General features: G+C 48.0%; 1 protein-coding gene across 3 annotated transcripts in view; it reads right to left on the bottom strand.

Moving 5' to 3' along the window:
* Positions 1-23305, bottom strand: part of gli3 (GLI family zinc finger 3) — a 132038-nt gene that overhangs the window by 62105 nt on the left and 46628 nt on the right. For 2 of the 3 annotated variants that reach the window (XM_035416009.1, XM_035416011.1), the window contains 2 exons: positions 22541-22786; positions 2781-2886 (listed from right to left, as the gene is read on the bottom strand). In XM_035416009.1, the coding sequence (XP_035271900.1) occupies positions 2781-2886; positions 22541-22786 (352 nt within the window). The remainder of the gene's footprint in view (positions 1-2780; positions 2887-22540; positions 22787-23305) is intronic. The other variant, XM_035416010.1, reaches the window with a different exon arrangement.

Below are 23305 nucleotides of genomic sequence, written 5' to 3'. Positions count from 1 at the left end.
CGAGCATCAGCCGCGCAACTTCGTCTTTAATTTAATTCATGGGCTCCCTTCCCCTAACCTGTCCTCCAAATCTCTCCAAAGCGCTCCTGACTGATAACACGGCGCCTGTTTGTTTAAGCTGTGTTCCTCTCCCATGTTCGCCCCATTATCTCTGCATAAGCTAAATGCTAAATTATATTTGCCATTTTGTTTGCGGTGACACCGGGCATCAATCACCCGCTTTTATTTTCTCCCCCCTTTTGCTAACCGCGCCGGAGATGAGGGGACCGGCATAAAAAATTCATTACAGTTAGCAGCAGTCGGCGGGGAAAGATATGACACTGAGGTGAGGAGGAAGGGGGGGAGGGGGGGGATAATGATGAAGAATATCAAACATAATGCGGCCCAAGTAGCTGCTCGATCCAATTTGTCCCTCTTGTGCGGTGATTGCTTCCTTTCCCTCGAATTTCCCCTCGCGCCGTCAGGGCGAACCGAACGGCCGCGTCGCGTAGCCGCTCGAGCGGTCGCTGCTTTGAAGCAAGCGCGACGCCGCTGGCCCTAACTTGTCAAACAAGACGGAGCAGAAGCCAATTCATCCTCATTGGGACGTCCGTACCGGAGACAGTTGAGTTCACAGGAGGCCCATGTTCCTCCAGTAACATTGAGAAATTGTGAGCAACGCGCTAATTTAACTGCCACAGTCTGAGCGATCTAGACTTGTTGTTGTCCTTTATTTTCTAATGAGTTTTCAGTGGCTAGCAGTGAAATCATAATAATTTAAAAAAACAGATCACTATTGTCCAGTAGATTAAGTTTCACTAATGTGATAATAATAAGACCATAAGATAATAATAATTTCAGTCCGGAATACAAATGTTAAACATTGAAGGTGCGAATAAACAAAGGTTGTCAAGACAAGAGAGCTTTTTCCTGATGCATCTCAAATGCTTTCAAAATTCAGTTCCAGCGAACAAATTTACTAGATCCTGAGGTATGACTAATGGTTCAACAGTAACAGGAAAACTAATCCAGTAATACAGTATTGAAACTGCCCAATATCTTCCCACTTCTGAATAAGCACCTTTCCTAATTTAGCATGACATGTATCCTGGAAACTTCAACATGCCAACCGTAACATTCAAAGGATGTGTTACACAAACTCAATTTTTATATTTATATTAAGGCAAGTTGTGTCTTGACTGGAATGAAAATACTGATTATAATTTCTTGATAATCAAAACTTGTTATTATATATTATATATGTTTGACTAATTTTATCCTACCATCAAAAACGTGTCAATGATAAATAACTCAAAAGGCTGCAGGTTTCTGGACCAGGGTGAGGTCCTGCCATTGTATCCTTCAGTAGGGTACTGACCAGTTATTTAACTGTAGAGATGCCAAGTAAAAATGTAAGATATGTCCGTTTCCCTCCATTAGGAGATCTGCCGAGCACATAAACCTTGTAATCATGGCAATTTAACTTTAGACCATATACTGTGAGCTATCTGTGTAACCAAACCAAAAGCTCCACATCTGGCCTGCTGACATTTTAACAGCCAGCACCTGCCCCCCCTCCCATGTGACCATGCGTCAGAATGGGACATTGATGGACGTGCGGGTTGCTGGGGGTGGGGGCGGCGTTCTGCTCCTCAGACGGTGCTTGATCACCCCGTTCTGGGAACCACATGGGCATGAACCTTTCCCCGCCGCTAGTTATCCGTGTTTCCCCTGGCTGACGTGTTTACATCAAGTGCATCACGTCACCGGCAGACAAGGCCGGGTTTTGATCCCGCATGCAGAGAAATGTAACAGAACTCCCAAGGAAATGCAAGACGCCCGAGGAAACCCTCAAGGGCAATGTTCCATGTCACAGTTGACGGAAAACTCTCATAATTAGAGCCCGTTTTCTTATATCGCTTTTCAAAATAACATTTCACCATTAGCAGCACAGAAATATACAAAATTGCAACACGTATGTTTTTACTATATTGAGAAGTATATTTCTCTAGCAGGGATTACTGAATATGCTGCAGCCTTGATGATTGTAGAACCAAAATCACTATTCATAATGTACTAGTAAAGTCTTATTAAAAACCTCCCAGAGGGCTTGATGCTTAACAGCTAACCAAGAACCTGTTTTATACCCCAGTACTCCAAAACATACCAGCAAATTTAACCAAAAATCAGTAATAATTGATGATGACAAACGCATGGGTAGTGAAAAATGGGATTCTTCATGACTAATTTGCGTGAGTCTTAACTCCTGCTGAATTCACATGCATATTTTGCTTTTAGAACTGGAACAATCTTCAAGTCAGTCCAGAAAGAAAGCAGACGTAAATCGCGAGGTCTGGATAAAATTAGCCGGGTGGAAGCTGGCTCCTTCTTAAGTGGCTCCGGGCACGGGTCCGAGGACACGGCAGAACCGTCAGGGGCTCTCCTCGCTTTTCGCTTCTGTGAGGAAGTGCTCTGGTGAACCCGAATGGCAGAATATTGCATATTCCAGCCAAGCCCCAGTAGTGAGAGACCCCAAACGTTTTTTTAACGTACAAGAGCTCAGGCTCATCGGACACGTGCCAAGCCCCCAGGTATGCGCAGCAATACCGTGAGACGATAGCGCCTGTGCACACGCCCGCAGACTCTCTATGAACGTGCGTTGATATGCGGGTTGTGCTTTATTTGAGTTGCGGGTTGCGGGTTCCTGTCTAGGTGATGTTGCGCACTGTATGCGTAGCCCTGCCTGTTCGCGGAGTGCGTGTTGGCAAGGCTAACCGGAGCGCTGCGCGGTCAGTACTCACACGTGAAGCGGGGGCACGGGGGAAGGCTCGTAGATGTAGCGCCCCTGAGCGTGGCGGTCGTCGATGGGCACAGGGGGGTGGAACGCAGGGAAGAACTGCGGAGGAGCTGCAGAGGGAGAGAAAAAATGGGAGAAAAATATATATTTTTAAAAATATAGCAACAGAAAATGGTATGTGTTCCCTTGACAGTTTAAAAAAATATTCGGTTAACTTCTTCAACCAAAGAGTTCAGTGTTACTTGTATTCCCTGCTGATTTTCTCTGACATTTCCAAACCCAGAACAACAACTTTTTTGCAGTGAAGTGGAGTAATTCAGCTTTGACTGACAAGCTTGCGAGTGCAAACCAACTTCTTTAAACGAGCTGTTTCTGATAGCAAACCCTACCTAGAATTATGTGAGTTTGCTTTCTCTGAAGAACTGTTGCCTAGCAGAATGTGAGCATAATTTGACGGGAGAGAGGAGAGCAACACACTAGACATTGCTGTAATACAGCTGTAGAAGACACCTGATAAACCCAAAAACGGTTCCAAAGAAAAGGCAAGGAGTTATACATTTTCTTTGCACTGTATACCAATTTTCTCCTTTTTCAATACATTTTTATATATTGGAAACATATTTTGGATGTAACCAATACTATACCTGTTCAAATAAATATTTGTTTGTTAAGAGTTGTTTAAAGCAGTGTTGCCTCTGAAAGTCATTGCTCAGATTAAAATCATCAAGCCTTTAAAAAATCTTTTTTAAATTAAGACATCTACTTACTGTAGGTAAATGCAAAACAATTTCCCTCAAAAACATTTTCTTTCACTGTTCTAACTTCAGAGATTTTTTAATTGCGGTCACTTCTCAGATGTTCTTGAGGACAGGGCATTCTAATTCAAATGAGGCACTTCAAATTTCAACTGAATGTATAAATTTACAAGGAGAGAACTTTAAGTACCGTAAGTACATAAGTACTGAAAAAACCTAGCTTATATTTTCCATATTATATTTTCCAACACCAGAACAGTCACTTAAACAATTTGGGTTAATTGCGTCGCTACGCTAAAGGCTGCAACAGCAGTGTCTCATCTGGGATCAGGTTGCAACCTGCAAAGGATTACAATCAACTGAGCTGGTTCTCTCAGCACTGCACCACACTGTTGCCCCATCAAAGAACAGTGCGGGCAGCCGCATTCCACACTAGTGTTCTGTACCGGGAGCTGGCAGCCTGGCAGGCCCAACCACAAGGCCTGCTTTCCCCCAACTGCTCCCCTTTGTTTCCGACACTTCTTTTCAAGCCAACAATGGAGGACCAAGGCTCTGACCGCACGTATTCTGTTGACCCACCTGCTAATGACCGGTTACAGCTCAGTGCGCGGTGCTGCTCAGTTCTTGCACTTAATGGGCACAAGAATGCAGCCACTCACAGGGAAAACAAGCCATTGTGTTACGCGACTGTGACTGGCACCGACATCAAAAGACAGGCACCTGTCTGGCCTTCTGCACGCAGTAGCTCCTTACAAGCCCTCGAGCTTGCGGTCATGGTCGTTGGCCCCATGTGAGGGGAAGCAGCTGCCTTTTGTTTCGGTGCTCTTCCTGAGAGGGTCTTTGAGCGTTGCACACAGTCGGTTGGGTAAAAAAAAAAAAAATCTCTGCTAGCGTTTGGAAGCTGGATCGTTAGTCACACGGTGGTTTATTCAAGTACACGTTTCAGATGGTGCAGGCCCATGAGAGTATATATTTCCACTCCTGCCGCATCCTGGCTCCGTGGCTACTGAAGATGAATGGTTTAGATGTGGTCAAGATCTGCCTCACATTACTTTCAGATTTGGCGGATACACAATGGTTAAGAGCCTGGTGCCTGCTTGGCGTAATGTTACGCACATTGAGACGCTGCCTGAAAAAACAAAAGTCCAGGTAAAATTTTGGTTTGGACATACTAAGGCAGGCATATGCCACCTACGTAAAGGTCACAAACATGGCTAGAGATTGATGGCACATTTTATATTCAGTCATTTTCAATTTCAAATTCCATAAATGATGGCTGTGAAGTAAATGGCTTTCTTTCTCCTATGACATTATTTGCAGCCCAGTCAATGCCATTGAAACATGTTTCTCACTCTCCTTGGTTGTTTGGCGGTCCATCGTTCCCCAGAAACCAAGTCAGAAGCTGGAGCTCATGTCAGTCGTATAGAGTAATAAGCTGGGACATTTACACTGCATGAATGCAAGATGTTTCCAAGGTCTATTCATCCATTTTCTTCTCGAACAATAACCCAGATATCAAAAAGTTTTCAGTGTAATGAGTGCCATCGGTCCTCATTTTGAAGGTAAGAACAGGATGTTCTTGGTGTGGAGAGGACACAAAGATCTCAATCCTCCTCACACTTTTCAGAGTATGAGTCTCATTTCTCAATCAATCTCTTTAGGCCCCACAAATAAGCTGCAGTGTGTTAGAAGTATTATGAAAGCTTTTCCCTTGGCAATTTTCATCTTCGGCTGACCAGAAGAGAATGTTCAGTGAACAGTGGTTCAAGTCAGTGGTTGATGCTTATCTCATATCCAGTACACCCAACTACACTTGGCCTCATAGCAAGGACAAAACAGGAGTTCTAACAGCCCGGGAATGAAAATGTAAAACGTCCTTAAGTTTGTCTAAACTGATTGTGCTGGTTTGGATAGAGTTAGTGTTGCACACGGTGGGTACATCTGTTCATATGTCACAGATATTGGGATGTGCGGCACTTGCGTGGGACCAGTTGCCTTTTGGGGCCATGTGTAGTCGATCATTCTGGGTCAGTGTACGCTACACACATGGACACATTTATCTGTCCCACTATGCCAGCTTTTTTTGTAATGAACTTTTTAAATAAACACAGTTCTTAATTCAACCCATATGCTAGTCCATTTGCTTATCAAAAAGCATGCTTATTATTTCCATCATACGCAGATGAAGGCTGCTTGAGATGCAATGCTTAGGCTAAGTTGTTATTGTTAGTATTCAGACCCAGATGCATTAAAGGCTTTTAACTTATCCACCAAAGAAGTGTTGAGGACATATTTTGGATATTGTATATCGTATATTCGCCCTTTGCGTGACCAAGCTACTGCGGTGATGTTTACTTAAGGCTCTTCTCTGTAATTTACATGCTGCCTGATTTTCAGGTCTAGGAAATCTCATTTTCCACACCACCTTTGTTTTCTTTTTCACCAATGACCCTGCAGCACTCAAAACAACAAAGTTTTCTTTTCTCCAACATCTCAAACCCAAATTCGTCAGGGTAGTAGAAAATACCGAAAACATGGGAAAGTGGTGTTAAATCATATTTCCCTATTTCAAGGCTAATCAGCTTTAGAATAGTTTTATGCCGAAATGTAAAACCAACAAATTATAATTTCAAAATGCAGAACATGGACACCTGCACTTCACAAGCAAATAAATTATTTGTTACTGTCAGAAAGAAGCCAGAAGCTCCTTAGTTCCAATGATAAAACATAAGAATGGTTGCCTAACAGCAGATTTCTGTTTGCAGGGGAGAAATGACTGCGAAATCAGTGGGTCTCACAAATGGCATTAATCTGCAGGTCAGCTCGCAACCTACCCCTCTATGGGGGTTGACAAGGGCATTACAATGGTCTGCATTTATAATTCCAGCCAGACATTAGCTTCTGTGTAACAGAACTAAGTGAACACTGCTTATCTATTGCAAACTTGTCCACCGCTCTTGGGCAGATATCCACGTCTACAAGCATATGCATTGTTGTCTATTTACGAACACATTTAGGTGTATACCCTGAGGGCGAGCGTTGGCTGCAATCGCTCAAGGGAACACCAAACCAAGTCCTAGTGTATCTGGGTCAGGGATAAAAATACGACTTCCTTCACCGACTATAGGAATGAAACTGCAATAAACTGAGTCTGAGTGGGCGGGGCTGATTCGATGGAAGACGAGGTTGGTGATTGGGCACTTTGGGAGTTTTTGCATGTAAACAGTTGGTCCCACTGTGCCAGCAATGGAGAAGTGCCCAGCAGCTGGTTCCATTCGTATTTCTGTTCCTTCTTGAAGGCCAAGCATAACACCACTGCAGAGAAACACTGACATTTTTATGTTTTTACTGCATGCGCCTGTTTCGCTTCACAATTTACCTCTCAAATCAGAACAGTGAAAATAGAAAATACTCAGGGGAAACTGCTAAGCTTGCAACTTTTGCAGCCAAAAAGACACACTCATAATTCATAAATTATCTAATAGAAAATGTACGTAATAATACTGTGTTGTGTAACATTTTACTAAAAAACGTGGAGTGATTTCATTAAATGTGATATTTTATTAGTTTGTTGCCTGAAACCAAGAAATAATTTGAGTTATATAATTGATTGATTGTTTTTTTGAACAATCTTAATGCTTGGCTAAAGTTATTGTTTCATGCAGATGGTTTCCTCATTCCTCAACAAAAATCTCTCTCCAAATACATTAACTGTCAGTGCAAAAGCTAACTTTTCAGTTAACGATAGTAATATATCTCCCATGTCTCCATAATATTACTAATCGTATTAATACTAACAAGAAAATAGGCCAATAATTGATGGAGGCAACACCGTTGCCTTTCCCTGAATAAAAAGTCTGAGTTAGTCCTCCCTCCTCATAGGGAGCAAGGGCTGAGTTAGTCCTCTGATCCACATACAGCAGGGGCCAAGGACAGAAGAGAAAACGCAGGTGCTTCATCACCTGACGAAACGCCCTCCACGCCCACCCTTCCCTCCTTCACTCCGCCCTCACTGGAAACCTCCTCGGTCCCCTTTCGGTTTCATCATTTACCGAGCGTCCGGCGGACATCATAACTCAGGGGGGAGGCGGCCCGGCGCGGCGACTCTCCCGAAGACTCCCCGCGCCCGGGAGCAGCCGGAGCGGAACCGGCTACCGCCACTTACCCCGGCTACCTGCTATTCATCACCGCTCCGGCTGAGTGATGGCTCGCCGCGCCGGCTGCTAAGCGCTGTGTACTCCACTGTCAGCAAACTAACACGCTAAATGGGAGATGGGCCGGAGAGTAATGGCGGGACGCCGGGGCGCTATAAGTCAAGCTGGGGTGTGAAGCCGGGGTGGGGGGCGGCTGAGGGGGGGGCTTTATCGCGGCCGGGGTGTGGCGAAAGCCTGTGTGAATAGCCTTGCAGGGTCAGGGTGTGGGGCAGGTAAACGTCTGCTGTACGGTTGCTTCGGCAGTCAGAACCTCCCTTGGGACGCAATCATTGGAAATGAGAGAAAAAGTTATTATTTCTGAAGATTTCAGGTTGTTAACAGAAAGATGAAATGGGGGGTATGGGGAGAGAACAAAATCACCCTGTAGTCCAATAGCCCAAAAATCACCCAATTTACAACCTCTAAACTAGACAGACCTCCCTCTCTGGTGGACCCTATTTGTGCTTCAAAATCATTGTGAATCATTGCTCATCTTTTACTCCATCATTGCTCCGTGCTTTCGATTCCTTTCTAAAGGGGTACGGCGTAAGAGGGAGGAAATAAGACCCCTCTGTCAGCTTCCCCGAGCTTCTCTCTGGCTCGCGGCTCAGCTCTATATCTCAGCAGATGACTCACGCCGCGGTCCCTCGGCTCCGTGAGACATCCGGATGATGAGCTGAGCGCTGGCCGTCCCCGGCCTGCCGCGGGAGACCCGCTCTGACCTCACCCGCTGAACCAGGAAACCAGGCGGAGGGAGCAGCGCGCTGGAGGAGGAGGAGGACACGCGGGCCAAAGACGGGGGAAGGATTATTAGGGAACACAGCTCGACGCTCTCCCGCCAAACACAGGCCGTGAACGCTGCCCCTGCTCCTCCCACACATCCTGCTCCTCCAGATCCCCTTCACTGCTGTTTATCCCTCTGGAACTCCTCTCTCACAGCTGACATAGCCCACCCCCCCCCACCCCCCATCCCCCAACCTCCCGACCCTCCCCCTCCGTCTTCAGCTCCTCCCAGAGTCCTATCCACACAACACAGCTGATAAGCAATGCTTATTTGAATCCCACTCGGAAGTTTACTTTATGAGGCCCTATCTCAACAGACTCTGCCACCTATTTCAAACAAGCGGCGCACTTCATTAGACAGGCAAGCGGCACGGGCCACTTGAGGGAAGTTAAACACAGCTGACGGAGAAAGGAGGGGAGGAGGAACAGAGGAGGGGTCTATGGAAAGGGAAGGTCCATCTGGTTTTTCACCGCTGCAAGACTGGCTTCCCTATGGAACTCCTTTCCAGAACCTTCTATAGCGCACGGGTCTGGAGGCCATGCGGGTTTGTTCCAGCCCACTTTTGACTGCAGACTGCAGGGGCGTCAACAGGACCCGTCAACCCTCCATTAACGCTACCCTTTTCCTCAAACTCCACAAAATATGCATCAAGTTCCAAAAAAAAGCACTTAGAGACTTCTAGTTTTTCAGCAGCAAGAGAAGTGCACATTCCTCCCCTAGCTCGAGCTCTAATTTCAGAGCGTTCCGAGCCATCGGGAAGCCTGAACGCTCCGAGTCCCCAGCAGCACATTCTCTCGGTCTGCCCTGTTCCGATGGGACTAGTTCTCAGCATTCCTTACACCTTCGTCCTGACAGAAATAACACAACACCCCCAGTACGTTTTTCAGTACACCATGGTTTGTTTAAAGAGTCAGACTGTCTGACTTTCTCGGACCACGAGACCACTCTATCAGCCGTTGTAGTTAGGCGGCCTCTTGGTTTGCTTTCCTTTCTCCTCAATGCCAGACACCCCAGTTTAAGTGGTACTGGAAGTGTGAAAGAAATCCAAAGGAAAAGAAACCACCATTAAAAACGAGTACACTCTACAAGACTGATGCGCTAAAATACCAAAGGGCCAGGTTAAACCAAACTTTCACCACGCCACTAAACATAAATTACAAATCCCAGCTAACAGCAGGTTTTATTTGGGGGTGAGAGATAGATTTGTAGTTTTATTTATAATGTTTATTGTTCATTAGAAAGGACAAAAGGTCGGGATAGTGTTCACTGTGTGAACTGAACTGTGTCCTTGGCTAGAAATAGCTGTACGAAATGAGTATCGTACCTTACTGAACCTGTGTTTTGTAGTTGCCCAATGACAATGATATGCACTTTTGTACGTCACTTTGGATAAAAGCGTCTGCTAAATAAGTGTAATGCAATGTAATGCAACAAAATAAAAAAATCTAAATTGAGTGTGATGCTGTGCTATTTGGCACAGTGCCAACTTGAGAACTTCCTAAAAAGTTCTAAAAGGATACATTTTAAACAAATCATGCAACCTTGCAGGAACAAGATTCATTTTAACGAACCAGGATGAAAAATCTAAAAGAATAAATAAAAAAGACACATAAAACACATACTTCTTTAATAATTTCTGAAAATGGGAGATAAAAGTTGGGAGGTGGGAATATGTGCCTTTTCAGGTACAGGCTAATGCTAGTCTGGGACTGGTGTAGACTAAGGCTCCTTCCTCTCGGTCCTCCATTCACTACTCAATGGCAGCTCTCACCCTGTCTGGATTGTTACAGCTGATGGTCGCAATATTGATAAAGGCTCGGAAAAATCTAACTTTAAACGATATCTTCACTAATGACACATGACCCCATGTAGGCATGCAAATCCAGATGCAATCAACAAAGCCCCTATTGCTACAATGCCAGATAATGATTTATGACCGCACAGTATCTGAATGTTTCCTGTACATCTGGACTGTTCAAAGGAGACACAAGACTCATAAAGAACTTCTGTTTTTTTGAACTTGCACTGCAGAAACAATAAAAAGCTGGGACTCTCTGAACACATTATATGTCAGTGTCCCAACTTCTCACTGTGACCGACCGAAAAAACAAATCCTCGCTAGAGGTCATTATTACAAAGCAATTTGTAATGGCACAAGGAGTGGAATACAAATGTCTTGGTTGAAATTAAATTCTTAATAAACCTCCAGTAAACACACACTGCCTAAATGGATTTACAACTAGAGCTTCAAATGAGGTTAGAGAGCTAATTTCATAAGAACTTTTACCATGAAAATGTCAAATGGATATAAGGCCATTCATCACAACGCAAAAGAATTTCCCTTTCCCAAATTGTCCTGAGGGAAAACCACACGATTTTCACAGACTTTGCTGTCAACAGTGAGAATTCCTCTACCCATTCCAATGACCTTACTCAGCCCCAACAACACAAGTAACACCATGTCCTCAGCAAAATTACCAGACATAAAACCTGTAACCTGTCATTTAGCTGAGATTTAACATTAATCACATGTCAGTGAACCAACACCAACAGTGCCCTTATTTTTCGAAACAAATCAAAGAGATGTGGAGCTGAATTCGAATTTGAACTCAGGAACTAGATGTTCTAAGAAATAACTGTGAGTGTTACCCAGCTCAAGAAGCTGTCCATAAAACAATCAAATTATGATCTCAAAAATGCATTCCATCACCATTCCCATTCAGAACACAGGGAGACTGGATTGAGAACAGACTGAGCAACCCAGTAGAGATGAAAAGAACACAGCATTTCTCACAGAATAGTCCCAGTCAAAACAGTGGTCTCCAGAAAGAGAATCTGGAAAGGCTCATACTGACACTGAAATTCCTACCCAGAAAAGTCATGTTATGAACAAAAAGCACACGGAATCAACTGCATTGTAAATATTTGCAAAACAGCAGGAAAACGTCAGAAATAAACTTACGGCCATAATTTCATGTGTCAAAAAAGTTGGAGAATTTCTGTACTTCTGTACTGTTGCTCGATTATTGTCTGAACAACAGTTGTTTGAAGTCTTATTTTAATGATCTTGCATAGCTTTGCATAACAACAGTATTCATTTGTCTTTTTTTTTTCTTTTTTAATACATAAGTCATTAACACATGATTACAAATGGGTCTTAATGAAAGGGTAATTAAGAGACAAACTTTGACCGTGCTCATTAATTTTAATTAAACATAAACACAACGAAAGAAAAACAGCAGCTGTCTGGCAATAAAGAGGGTTGATAATTGTGATGTTTTTATTGGATGCTAATAATTCAAAAGGCCAAAATTAAGTTTAAAGCAGGAAATTCCAAGCATTTTCGATAAAAAAACACACCTTCTCATGACCAGAATGCCAAAGGGATAGAAACACAATGTTCAGCATCGTGCACTTCCAAGTAAACTGTTGAGTCGCACACGCATTTCGTGAAATTTAGGGGAAACTCAAGCTATGCAATGCTCTGTAATTTCTGAACAGAAGACCTTTCCTCTGTTGGTAAAATGGCACACGAAACTGGCACGACTGGAGCTCTGAGCGTTTCGCAAGCTGGTAAACCTGGAACATATGATGCGTATGGGCTGCCTGTGGCTGCCAGATTTCATTACAACACTTCTCTCTGTGCTCATGATCTCACCGTTCAAACACGTTCGTCTGCACCAACGGAGGCAATGACTGAGGGAGCGCTGTGTAAGTGTGTGTGTGTGTGCGTGCGTGTGTGTGTGTGAGAGGGAGTAAGTGTGTGCGAGTGTGTGTGCACCCATGTATGTGTGCGAGTGTATTTGTGCCCATGCATATGTGCCCACATATGCGTCTGTGTGGCTGTGTGTGTTTTTTCTGCATTTGTGTGCATGTACGCATGTGCGTATGAAAATGTGTGTCTGTGCATCTGCGTTTGTACATTAGTGTATAGGTGTGTATGAAGGGAGCTCAGATGCTGGAAAAAGCAGTGCGTGGGTGAAACGTCTTCCACACACGAACGACACTGGATACGGTTTCCAGAGCGCTCCCTGCGCGACGTTAGCCTAGCCTAATCTCCGCTAGCCTCCCGCCGCGGGACGCGCTGGCACCGGCGCGCCTGCGTGTCTGAGGATCCCGCCGTAGCGTGAACATGAATCCGCACGCTCCGCGCGCCCGGCGTACTTCCTCAGCAGTCGTCAGGAGAAAAATCCCCACGCGCCCGGGCCTCTGTTTGCTCACGCGTCGGCCTCAAGCTGTTCCAACATGTAAATAACACTTCTGACGACTGTTCAGCCGAGCGCGGTGGGAGTTGTTGTTGACTTTTTGTGCGTTTTGCTTAATTACAGTCCCAGATTGTTCGGAGTTTAATGACCCAATTACCGCTGTATAAATTAGTCTAATGCACTCGCTGCGCCGGGCTCTACCAGGTACCCGGGCGTGGGTTGAAGACGGTTCGAAATTGCGGCTTGAAAAATGGCCTTTTTTCCTGGGAGTAAATGAACTCCGGCGCGAACAGTAGACAAAGAGAGACGGAGTGAGAGGAAAGGGAGGTAGAGAAGAACACGGGCTGTGGAGTGTGCCCAGCGACTTCAGACTCTCTGCCATTCATCACCGAGCAACATGTTGGCAGATTACAAGTTTCCCTTCCCTGTAAATCAATACTATCCTCTCTCCTGCGCTCCTCCTGAAACTTGAGCATTTTTCTTTGCTGCTCGAGGAAACGGAAAGAACCGAAGACAGAAAAGTGTGAAAGAACAAAAATGAGAAAAAGGGAAGAGTTTCCTAACATGAGTTTCACAGTTTGGGTGCTGCTCCTGTGCAGCACAAAAACCTCTGGAACTCACTCTCTCCCCACATCTGTAAATCCTGAGACCATTTTAAAGAAATATCTAAAAACTCACCTCGTCACACTAGCTTTCACATAAACAGGACATAGCCATCCTCTCCCACCATGGCACCCATAGGTAATTAGTCATCTAGTGTTGTTCTAGTGTTGGTTTTTAAATACCATGTCCTGTATGTGCAGTGTCTTGTCACTTCTCTAACTATTTTTAATATCATGTAAGGCGACATTGAGTGCTCAGAAAGGTGCCACATAAATAAAATGCATTATTATTATTATTACTACTACTCTCTAGGCCACAACAAAAAATAAATTTCATTTGAAGAAAAGGACTTCTGTGCCTTACCTACTCAACCTCCCCCCTTTAAAAATGAAGCATGTTTTTATTCTACGTGTTATTACAAATGTGCTGGCAGTGGCAGTAAAGCGGAATCGTCCCCTCAGTCTCCACTCAGAAGAGAGCCGATGGGATCAGTTCAGCCAGCTTCCTGCGCAGAGTCAACTCTGACACTCCACACACAAGCGCATTGTTTTCCCACAAATAACGCAGTCCCGTTGGAAACAGAACGGGGGTGGGGGGGGAGGGCAGGGAGGACGGGGGGGGGACGTGTCAGATGTTCTTCACCCTAGGCCGCCCCGGCCCCCTGATTGCTAATAGAGGCCCGGCATCTGCAAGAAATTTATAAAGTGGAGTCGATCTTAACAAATTGAGGGCCAGGCAGCAACTGCGCACACAGCTCTCTCTTTGTTTAATCGGGGAGCTACGCACGCTCCCCTGATTGTGCTCCCCACACCCCCCTGCCCCCACTCCTCCAAACACGCTCCCCCCCCCGCTCCCCCCTCGTCCCGGGACTGCTCTGAGTGAAGGCTATTTCCCCGCGTCTCCGCGGAGCGCCAATCTATCCGACGCGTTCGGCGAATTCCTCCAGATTGGGCTAAGCTGGGGAGCTGAACAAAGCGGCGTCGGTTTCCGCGGCACCAGGCCTGCCTCCGCTCCCAGCCGGGGAGAGATTTACACCGCCATTTACCGGCAGAAACACCGCGCCTCACCGCCCCGGCCTCTCCCCCCACTCCTCAGCGCACACTGCAAACAAAGAAGACAGGTGTGCCTGTAAACACACAGCTGTGACTGCGCATTAAAGCACGCTGGATTTTTAGAAAAAAAAAATCTTAGTCAACTTGAATTAATTTGATAAACTGACAGAAAGCCCGTGTTTTCAGACACACCTTCTTTTTGAATGACACACAGCACAGTTAAGACCTGGGTATTAAGGTTAGTGGCAAAAAAAAAAAGTCCCGTTTCCCCTCCTGTGTTTTTATTGGCCAACCGATGCAGTGACAGCTCTACCGGTCATGTTATTGGACGGTAATCTACCCCCCCTCCCCTGCTGATTTGCTCTAATTGCTCCTATCCTTCCGTGCCGTGGTTGTGAAGGGGTCCTTGTCTACTGTCCCGGAGCGTCTGTCCCCGCGTTCCTCCATGCGGGTGCGTGTCAGCTCAGTCCTGTCTACTAATGACCCCCCCCCCCCCCCCCATCTGAGCCACAGAGACCAGAACAAGCACAGCTTTCAACCAGAACGCAGGTGCTTCAACTGCTGCCTATCTGACAGTTACATTTAATACACCAGACTATATACATGACTATAGACACATAAGGTATTATATGAAAGAGACAAAGACATAAATTATGTGCACGCAAACATATACCATGTTTCTGTGTTCGTGCGTCGGCACATCCACTTGTGCATGTGTGTGAGTGTGTGTGTGAGTGTGCGTGTGTGCGTGTGTGTGTGTGTATGTCTCAGTGCACAGCTGCGAGCGTGTCATCTGAGTGGCACTGACCCCATCACAGGCCAGCAGTCTGAGTTCATTCTGAGCAGCTTGGGGGACCTACTGAGTGTGTGACCCTGCGGTGAGCACAGGGAGAGAGAGACAGAGAGAGAGAGGGGGAGAGAGAGACAAACAGCGAGAGCAAGAGTGAGAGAAAGAGAGAGTGAGAGAAAGAGAGAGAGGCCTAACACAGTGGGAAGAGCTCGCACACCGCTGCGCTTCATTTCTAAGGCCTGGGGCCAGGTCAGGGCCGTGGACACACTGGAGCTGGGAGCACGCTGCACACTCCTTAAACAAACCCAGACATCTCCATCCGTGCGCCCCTCCCCTCTCCCAAAGCCAACGCGGCTGTCTGTGCAGGATCAACTGCAGAGTTGCACAGATGTGTGCCAAACAAACGCCTGGCAGCACTTGACTAGGACCGCATGGCGGAATGTTCCGGAACAGGGCTTGTAAAGGCGTTGTAGGTTCGATCTCCAGGTGATGTTGACATTGGTCCCATGACCAGGACACGTGACCCGAATAAAGTAAATATCCAGCAGTGCGAACACTGCTTAAGCTAAAACTTGCATGTTAAAAAGGCCCATGAGCACGTTCGAAGCTCAAATGAAACCAAATGCAACAGAGGACATATAAACCACTAAGAAAGTTCATACTCAGACATTCAGTTGACTTGTGTAGTCAAGCCAATCCTTTCCTCAGATTTTACTTCTAGTCTGCAAAAATGTATTGAGCTAATAACAGAAGAGTCCATATCAGTGGGGATTGCAAAAAAATACACATTTTGTGCATAACAAGGTAAAGCTACCAAATATACAGAACAGCCATCTTGATTTGCGTAATATATATATAAACCACGCTCCCTCACACTTAAAATAACAGAGCTCTTAATTATGCAGCAATAAATGAGTTTTAACTGCAGGGCTTTCCGGTGCTAAGTACTTCATCCATTAAATGAAATGCCACTCACAAATAGCAATAAAACTTTTTGGAAAAGTTTGTAAAAAGTATGCAAAACAATTATCTTAACACAACGTAAACACAGCACAGCAATATGATTCGATTGTTATCTACTGTCTGCGTACACGTTCGCCCTCACCTAACTTTAACCAAAGCAAGACGTTATCTGATGGTTCGGAGCTGTACAATGTCAGGTCTATTCTCAGCCATCGAGGCATCCAGCGAACTCACTCCGTCTCTTCCCAACCCGAGGAAAAGCGCAAATAAATCAAACAAACTACGGCTGAACGTTTGACCCGCACGAAGGTCAGCACCTCTGGGCCAATTAAGGCCGTCTTTTCCCCTTCTCCCCGCCCCATCCCGGAGAAGAGGGTCGATTGAGCCCTTTCGCTTTGTTCGGTTTTTGTTTCTGACACTCCCCTCCCTTTTCCGCCCCTCCGCGTTCCGCAAACAAGCACAAGTTGTAATCCATTTACACAGACTCCCCCGTCAACAAACTGTACCCCGATAACCCTGGGAGACTTAACACAGAGGAGAGGTGGGGCGTACAGATGAGAGAGGCGAAGGAGGAGGAGGAGATCAGGGGCAGGGACGGGAGGGGGTCGGGGGAGACGGGTGGAGGAGGCACAGGGGAGGAGAGGAGCTCGGTGTCACGCTATTTCGCGCAGGTGGTGCCCAGGGTCTCCTCCCGGCCAGGAGACAACACCGAGCCGGTGTAAACCGTAAAGAGGATTAACCCCGCCGGAGCGCCTTAATGAGACCCGAAAGTGCTCGGCACAGAAGAGGACGGTGATTGAGCTGAACCAGGCCGCGCTCCCAGAAGCCCGCTCCGACTGAGCCACATCAAAGAGCCCCGGCCGGGAGCAGTGGAGGGGGTGGGGGCTGGCGTGGGGGGGGGGGGGGGGGGGGCGGGGAGGAGGAGGAAGAGTGGGAGTGGGGGGGGGGGTGGAGGAATCCCTTATCTCCTCCAGAGAGGATGCTGCTCTGCTGCACGAGATTGTCTGGAGCTGCCACCTGTCCCAGCCATCTTTGAAGGCAACACTAAACCCGTGATGGATCTGACCTCCTTGAGCTCACATTCTTTTATGTCTCTCTTCATTTTCTGCTCTGTTACATCTCCCCCTTCGCTCTCTCTCTCCCTCTCTCTCTCTTTTCAACCTCTTCCCTCTTTCTCTTCTCTCTCTTTTCCCTTGGCTCAGCGTGCCCCCCCCCCCCCCCCCTCCCACCCGTCTCTTGAGTGCTTCAGAGCAGCGCAAGGGAGAAGAGAAACAACCACACTTTCACAACACTTTTTATCTCAAGCGCACAATAGCAAACATGGGAGGAACATTTTAATTAAAGCCCGTTCCTACTCGTGGAAAACAATAGGTGTTGCCGATCCCCGGGAGAGAGGGACAGGGGGTACTAATCCTGCCACGGTATGAGGGCGGATTCGGCTTGCCTATCACAAGGCAGGCTGGGAAGCCGGCATACACCCCAGCATCCCTCCTGCGCAGGAGGCGGGCGAACACAGGAGAAAGTCCAAGAGGCCGCCAGACCGTCCCTGTCTTTCTCACATCGTCGTGCTTGCGCCAAATTTGCTGTCACTACTGTCTTTTTCTGAGTATTTTTTGTGGGGGGACATTCCCCATGGACAACACTTTGTATGTCCTTCAAAACTGTTAAGCTGCCTTCTCTAAAGTGTGATTACGGTCTCCATTTACTTGTTCTCTGAGTTTAATTTCATTCAATGGCAAAGACAAAAAAAGTAACAGATGTTGCGCAGACGATTGCGACAAATCCCAAGTATTCTTTTCTTGACTCTTTTAAGAGTGTTCTTGCAAGAATCGGGGTATTTAAGCTGGACATAGTTCTTCACGTTAATCCGACACCAACGAACAGCTCGGGCGAATCAGCCCAAAAGTAACATCAATAAACAACAAAGGAAAAAACGGAAAGTCGCATATTATGTTAATACTCCGTTTCGGCTCCTCGAACTTTCCTTGAAGCTAAATATCTTAATCTAAAACAAAAGGGGAAAAAAAAATACATGTGAGAATATGACACGTCTTATTTTGCCGGATCCGTCTAATAAGCAGCATAAAAGGGGATCATCCGATTATCTGTGGTGCGAGAGACAATACGGCTAATTCTGCGGAGTCAACGGCGCTCTTTCTTGATGAAAGGAAGTGGAGGGAAGACATTCCTTTCCGTTGCCTGCAGCACGCCCCTGGCGTCGAGGGCCCGGCCGTCTCCGGTGGAGCCCCCGCCGCGGCCCGCTTTTCAAAAAGCGCCAATATTGAAGCGATCACAAAAGACAGGCCCGCGCCCTTGAAACGGGTACGTGCCTCCCCTCGCCTTTAGTTCGTCTCTTGTAGTTTTTAATTTCTTCGGGGGGGGGGGGGGGGGGGGAAGAGACGGGCTCTCGCCCCCGCGATCCGCGCCTCGCGGCGGGGAGACGAAACTTTTCAGGCCGCCGGCCGTAGCTTCCTGCCGTTTCGGCGCTAACCAGAGCGCCTGGACTGAGCACGTGTGTGCTGTTCTCGTTCAGTTTGTTTACGGCCCAGGGCTAGACACACACGGGCAGGTGGACTGAACTGCACCTTCCTCCCTTTTTCTGCCTGCTTTTCAGTTAACATCCCTCTGGAATGATCCGCGGCAAGGTCGGGAGAGTTCGACCTGTACCGGACATTCTTCTCTCTGAACACATCCCTACTACTGAGATATTCCCATACGCGGCAACCTGAAATTCCCGGTACACTGGATACAGGACACGATCCTGTCAGCGGTCGGCATGGACTGGACCAATACCACAAAGGGCTGGTTCACGGGGATAGCTCTAAAGGCACGAAGACCAGCTCTTCTGTGTACACACCATGGACCATCGCCTTTCTCTACTGACACCATTATGCGAGGGACAATGGCGGTACATCAGCAGTGGGATTACAGAGGGTAGATCTTTACTCTGACCGGCGGAGCGATCAGCGGAACTGACCCTCACGTTTAAGGTGTTTACTCTTCCCTCCTCCATTCAGAGACACTGCGGCACACACACCTCTCAAAAACACGCACTGTTTGTAAGTCAAGGCAGCAAACGACTGTCTGCGAGAGAAGAACTCAAATTCCCTTGCCGCCGCCGCCAAATATCTTCTCGTATTTCGACGGCACGCAAATTCACAGCGGAAGCAAAAACTGTGAAGTGAAGAAAAGAAAAGGGTAAAAAAAAAAAAAAAAACGGGCTTTAAGTCCAAAAATGCGACATTCTTTGACTGCAGAAGAAGCAAATCGGTAGGAGCGCACTTGAGGGAGGTGTCCGCGGCGACCATTCGCTGAATCGCTCGCTGAATCGCTCGCTGCGGCTCGCCGACGCTGAAGTCCGCTGACCCTCTAATCGGCGCACAATGTAAACGGACGCCAGAGCCGCGCGTCGCACTGACGCGTCCGTGCAATCAGAATCTCCCCCATTAATCTGCTCCCCGATCCTGCTTCCTTATCCACAGAAAGCCCCAAGCATTAGCGTTGTGGTAAGCAGGATATTAACTCTTATCCAGTGTTTGCCAAAGAAAAGCTCCTAATTCTTCGGCATCATGACGATTTAGCTAATACTTATAAAGGGTTTTTTCCCTCTCCTTAATGCCTCCTCTTTGTGTTCTGAAGAGGGTGTGAAGTAAACATAGAATTACACCACAGACTTGTGGTGATACGAGCAAACGGACCGAGTGAAAAGGGGAGATTTGCAGAGCCGAGACCCCCTCAACCCCACCCCTTCCCGGGCCCCCGACGCATCGCGTTCACCCCGCGGGCCCCCCTCGACCCACCGTCGCCGCGGCGACCGGGCGGCCAGGTGTGCCGGGGCTGCAGGTGTCGGCGCGTTTAGGCGCATTAGACGCTGACACGCCGCGGCGCGAAGAGTAATCGGATTTCCCCGGCTGCGGCGGCGCTTGGCTCTGCAAGCGCAGCACAACGCCGGCAGGCTCCCTCTCCATCACACCCGCACACCTGGGATGAGTTTAGGAGGTGGCTGAGCCGGGGGAGGTTTGGGAGGAGGGGGCGGGGGGATGTTCGGTTGTGGAGCCAGGGCAGGAGGGGTCAACGTTTCTTCGCACCTCTAAGGCTCTGGTTCGAGGCGCCGGGGGCCCTGTTCAAAGGTGCCGGCACAAGACCAGGGTGCCTCGGAAACGGAGGGGGAAGGGGGGGGGGGTTGGAGGGGGCGCAGGGGTCAGCTGCCAGGCTCTGATCCGAGTGTCTCGCACCTCCACTCCCCGCAGACAGACTGGGGCCGGCAGAGGAAGGAACGCCAGAGCTCCTCAAATTTACAACACCTGGAACCCCGATAGATGACGGTCCCTGCTCCTCTCTCAATCAAAAACAGGGTTCAAGGGAGTTCTCCCTCTCTCAGGCCGCACCCCTTCCCAGTCCCTTCGCTTGAAACCGTATGTATTTCAGTTCCTTTCACACCAGTGATGCCTACTTCAAGTGAGCATGGCCCTCACTTCTGGAGAATCGTGTCCTGGAAAAACCCTCCACCGTTCCACAAAAACGGGAGGAGCTCGAGATAAGAGTACCCATGGCATAAAACCGATGATGGACGATCACATGTTTAAGCAGTGATGTCATCATGCTACGGTGTGCCCTGCGGCAGCCCCTGCAGGCCAAGTCCTTTATGTCGTATGTCGCAGAGCTTAAAGGCCAGGCTGGGGAAACCCCTACAGACGGCACTCTTTTCTGTGGCTGCCCGACATGCTGAATCCCCTGCTGCCGCTCCAGTGGCCACGCCCTCGCGCAGAAAGAATGGGGGCCTTTTTTCATCATCGACATGCTGCGGGTTCTGAAATCGAGCCGCGACTTTTCCGCGTGACCTCGAGGCCCGGTCGCCCCAGGCGGGACCCCTCCCCCGCCCCCAGTAAAACCCCTCCCCTGCCCTCCCCTTGGCAGCAGTGGTCCGGAAACCCCCCACCCCCAAACTGCCGCCGCCCCTCGACCACTACACAAGTCCTAAGCCTTCTCCCGCGGACGGGATCAAATGTGGCAGTCTTGCTGAGCTGGGCCGGGGAGTAATCGACAGTAATGGTCTGATTGTGGGCTTCTGCGGTTTCTCCAGCTCCAGAGACTCGACCTGATTCTAAGTAACCTTTCGAATTAGAGAGCTGAGTTGACGGGGGGGGGGGGGGGGGGGGGGTGTTGGAACTTGGGACAGACTGCTGCACCAAGAGTGCCGGCTAATGAATTTGCTAAATAAATAGAGGTACAGTAAATGGCCGGTGTTGAGAGAGAAAGAAAAGGGAGAGAGAGAGAAAGAGAGGGGGAGGTTTTCATTACATCTTCCAGATTAAAAACTCCGTCAGGCCCAATTCGAAGCCAATTTAGCGAAACCAAACAAGCCATCACATCTAATACTCGTCCAGAGGCAGCGGCCAGGACATGGCGGCCAGAAAATTAACCTCATGCCCCCCCTCCCTCACAACCCCCCCCCCTTAATTCCCCCTCTCCCCTCACTTTTCCTTATCCCTCTCTCCTTTCACCTGTCTGCTTTCTCTTTTCCTTTCTTTTTTCCCTATCTGTGCCCCTACGTCCCCCTGCTGTCTCTCACTCCCCCTCTCCTCCCTTTCTGCTGTACTAACAGTCCCAGAGAGCATGGGGAAAGAAGCAGGGAAGGCTCTTTGATCTGCGCGCTGATGAGGGAGGCTGGAGACCCGGGCGCGGCAAGGCGCTTAATGAAGGTATTAAGCAGCAGAGCTCGTCCCCCATACTAACTTCTCAAGGAGAGAGAGAGAGAGAGAGAGAGAGAGAGAGAGAGAGAGAGAGAGAGAGAGAGGGGCCCCTAATCAACTGTCTTCCCCAATCATTCCACTGACTGCGTGACCTTTCACCTCCCCCAGTAAGAGCCGGGGCAGCCTGGCTCCATATGCCTCTCTGGGCCCTGCCTTCCCAGGAGAACTTGCCCTTCATCAAGGTGTAGTACCTGATACTCCCAAGCTGTATGTAGGTCGAACAGCGCAATAGTGAACACTGCAATAGTGTAACGATAATGCATTTGAAATGTTTCCGTAGTAACCTTCTGGCGGTGAAAGAGAGGTCCTACAGCGCTGTCCTTGAGAATGCTACCTCACCACAAACATCGAGCATATTCACACTGTGAGTTGAACTATAAGCACTGGAACACTAGCGATAATGATGCAGAATTGCCTCTCAAGTTCTGGCACTGCTGAATTCTGGAAGGCTGAATTCTGCAAGTACCCATGCTGACTGTGAACCTGTGAAGTGAGGTCCTTCCAAAGCCCTCCCTAATGACTGTGTAAACCGTCGTGATAATTAGCCATGCACACCCCTCTCCACTCCCCCCTCCCCCCCACTGTGAGCTAACTGCAAAGAGCCGTCTCGCTGTCTGGCGGCTAGGCTAACTGCAGCCATAACTATGTTAGCGAACGCCGACTCACGGTAGTGGGGGTCGAGGTATCCGTTTCGGGGGTCCATGGCGAAGAGGGTGCCTCGGTAGGGCAGGGCGTGCTCGGCAAGGTGGGGCAGCGAGCCGTGCGTCTCCTTCTTCACCAGCGAGGGGCGCTCCTCTGTGGAGGTGGAGGGCTCTTCGCTCAGTTTGCCCATGGACGGGCCGGTAGGGGATAGCTGTGCTGCGATGGCGTTGCGTCTTTCGCGGTGGAAAGGAGGCCCCGGGCTCTCATCTTCTGCCAGAACAGGGAGAGACGGAGGATCACATCTGGATCATAAACCTGTGCACCACAAATCTACTTTATGTTACTGAAACACATTCACCTGCACATCACAGCTACTATGTACAACAAAATCACACACACACACACACACACACACACATACACACACACACCTGCATTACTTTAAGAAAACACTTCACTAGAACATCACATGTCCATTAGGCTACTAAAACTCCTGTAGATCACAGGTATATGCAACTGCAGAACCTGCCCAACAAACGTGCATTAAGGCAGGAAAGCACATTCACCTGTCCATTTCCTCTGGATTATGAAAATCATATACATGTTCATTGCACATCTGCATAGTGCACCTGGAATACCCATATGTACTGCACATCTGTAGAATACACCTGCATCTGACATTCATATTAAATGCTAGGAACAGGCAAACCTGGCCTGAGTTGCTGAAAAGTTCACCTGTATCGTGATACCATTATTTTATACTGTCCTTCTCACACAGCCTCCCCTTAC

This window comes from Anguilla anguilla, chromosome 4, assembly GCF_013347855.1.
Source record: "Anguilla anguilla isolate fAngAng1 chromosome 4, fAngAng1.pri, whole genome shotgun sequence".
NCBI lineage: Eukaryota > Metazoa > Chordata > Actinopteri > Anguilliformes > Anguillidae > Anguilla > Anguilla anguilla.
Note: the sequence above shows the minus strand (reverse complement) of the source record. Positions and strands in the feature narration are given on the sequence as shown.